The following is a 2057-nucleotide window of genomic DNA, read 5'->3' as shown; positions in this document are numbered from 1 at the left end:
CTAACACTCATTTTCCGTGCTTGCTGAGATAACATTTCCCAGGGATCTTTGATTTGAGGTTTTGAGAGTTTCCCGGTCGCTCCAAATGTAACGTGTTTCGATGGCTTCGGTTCTCTGATCAGCGAGCGGACGAAATCAAATCCGAGCATCCGTTCCATCTCCGCACAGTCCTCGTTGTATAGTGTGGTAAACGTACTTTTAACCATTTCGTGGACAACGAACTTCTTTTTCGGTCCTTGCGTGATTTCATAATTTGACTTTTTCATTGTCGAAACCATTTGCTTGCTGGCATTGTTCAGGACCGAAACATTGGTCGCGCAGCTAGCATCCATCGTCTTGTCACCGTCGTGTTCCGTGAAACGCTTTTCTTGTACCCGGTTCATGACCTTGCTCTGGCCAGCCGCGCAATCGCTCAGCCAGTCCATCATATCGGCACTGTTTAGGAGCTCAAAGTGATTATCCTGCAGTACTTTGTCCAAACCGTTCCTTTTCCACTCAGTACGCCGCTTTTTCAGTGCCTTTGCCAATTGTTTATCGGCGTCTTTCGTGTCATACGAAGAATCACTATCGACTTCCTCGACTTCCTCCACATCGGAAGCAGAACTTTCGTCGGCCTGTTCGGTAGAGGCTTGCTTCCGAGCAGCATTTGTCAGCTCGGATGCGTCCATGCCAGGGTCTTCCTCGTCAAGGGTGATATCCGCAAATTTCTGTAAACAACCGTAACAGGATGTGCGGTGGTTGATCGTCGTTTTAAAAGCAAAACAACAACGTACCTCGAATAATGTCCGCCAAATTAGATTCCGTTCGATGATTTGTTCGTCTTCCGGTATCACTTGCGAAATGCTGCAGATACGAATATTTGTCCATTAAAACAGCACCACAGCTTGCGCAGTCGCAACAACAACAACATCAACGCTGCGCAAACGGATCAGATGAGCATTTTCTCTACTTACTTGATATTCGATGACTTAGAGGCCATGTTTTGTGGACGAGTTTCAACGGTACGGTAACGATTGGCGATATTTATTTGTTTTTGTAGAACATGGGAAGCAAAATACAGCCCCAAGCTGATATCGAAACGACGCCGCGAAGCTTTATTTTGCTTTTGAAAATCGGTCTGCTTTGAAAAACGGTTCAACTGTGCTACTGTCAAACTTTAGTTCCTGAGCAGAGCTTAGATGGCGCTGATGTAGCTAAGCGCAAAACAAGTTTGGTCGCGTACGGGCAGTTTGTCATCCACTCAACTTGATCGTTGGGAACAGACGGCGCATGATTTAGTTTTACGAAAATTCTTTCCTCCACGTCGACAACTTTGTCACTTTACCATTTTAAGTTTTAATTATGTATGTTCAGTTTCCATTATATGGTATCAGCTTTTCTCGTTATAATCGGAACCCAGAAAATTGACGGACTGAAAAACTAGTCAAAAAAAACATGTAATTACGATAGGTCTTCCGTAGTAATTAAACATTGTGTGCAGAACAAATGATACGCACCTCTTGTGTTTCGTGCGCCTTTCGTATTACGTGGGTCGGTATTATAAATGAAAAATTTATCGATTACCCATATTGTTTGATGTTCGCATTTAGCTCGGTGCGGAAGCCCCATACCGGAAGCGCCGAGTTTAATAAATCGATACAAAACTAGCGACGAACAAAGCTCCCACCATTCCGTCGCGGCAAAATTATCGACAATAGTTTATTGAAGACCCGTCTCTGGGCCTGGGACTACGTACGTCCACACTAATAGCCATTGTCCGGTGTCGCGAGCGAGGCCGCCGGCAGGGCACATTAATTGCGTTCGGTTGCATCCTTGCGTTTCGTGTGTCCGTCGGTCTTAACGACGTCCCGTCACGACATTTAATCATCAGCCTTCGACCCACTCGCCCTCATTTCAATAGGCACCGATCGGGACCAGCACCAGCGAACCGCTGGGGCCCACCGTGAGTTCTCCGCTATCCGTATCCTTTTTCGAGCAGAGCATAACATGAACGTTGCGTTACTTCCGCATTAAATATTCATCAGGCGGGCAAAAAGAAGGACTATGTAGAATAGCCA

At 45.9% G+C, this 2057-nt stretch overlaps 1 protein-coding gene across 1 annotated transcript; it reads right to left on the bottom strand.

The window, feature by feature from the left end:
* Positions 1-1066, bottom strand: LOC128271164 (uncharacterized). The gene is made up of 4 exons (XM_053008604.1): positions 954-1066; positions 774-843; positions 167-707; positions 1-23 (listed from the first exon to the last, which is right to left on the bottom strand). The coding sequence occupies exons 1-4, from the start codon at positions 977-979 to the stop codon at positions 1-3; spliced, it is 660 nt and encodes a 219-aa protein (XP_052864564.1). The 5' UTR covers positions 980-1066.
* Between the last annotated feature and the right edge of the window lie 991 nt (positions 1067-2057).

This window comes from Anopheles cruzii, chromosome 3 (genome assembly GCF_943734635.1).
Source record: "Anopheles cruzii chromosome 3, idAnoCruzAS_RS32_06, whole genome shotgun sequence".
Taxonomy (NCBI): Eukaryota; Metazoa; Arthropoda; class Insecta; order Diptera; family Culicidae; genus Anopheles; species Anopheles cruzii.
This window is presented reverse-complemented; position numbering and strand designations above follow the sequence as displayed.

Bases quoted from the DNA above. Each gene is read 5' to 3' on its own strand.
- LOC128271164 (XM_053008604.1), bottom strand. From the start codon at position 979: ATGGCCTCTAAGTCATCGAATATCAA. The intron at 844-953 runs GTAAGTAGAGAA...TCGTATCTGCAG, and splicing joins TCTAAGTCATCGAATATCAA to CATTTCGCAAGTGATACCGG. The intron at 24-166 runs GTGCGGAGATGG...ATGTTATCTCAG, and splicing joins CACACTATACAACGAGGACT to CAAGCACGGAAAATGAGTGT.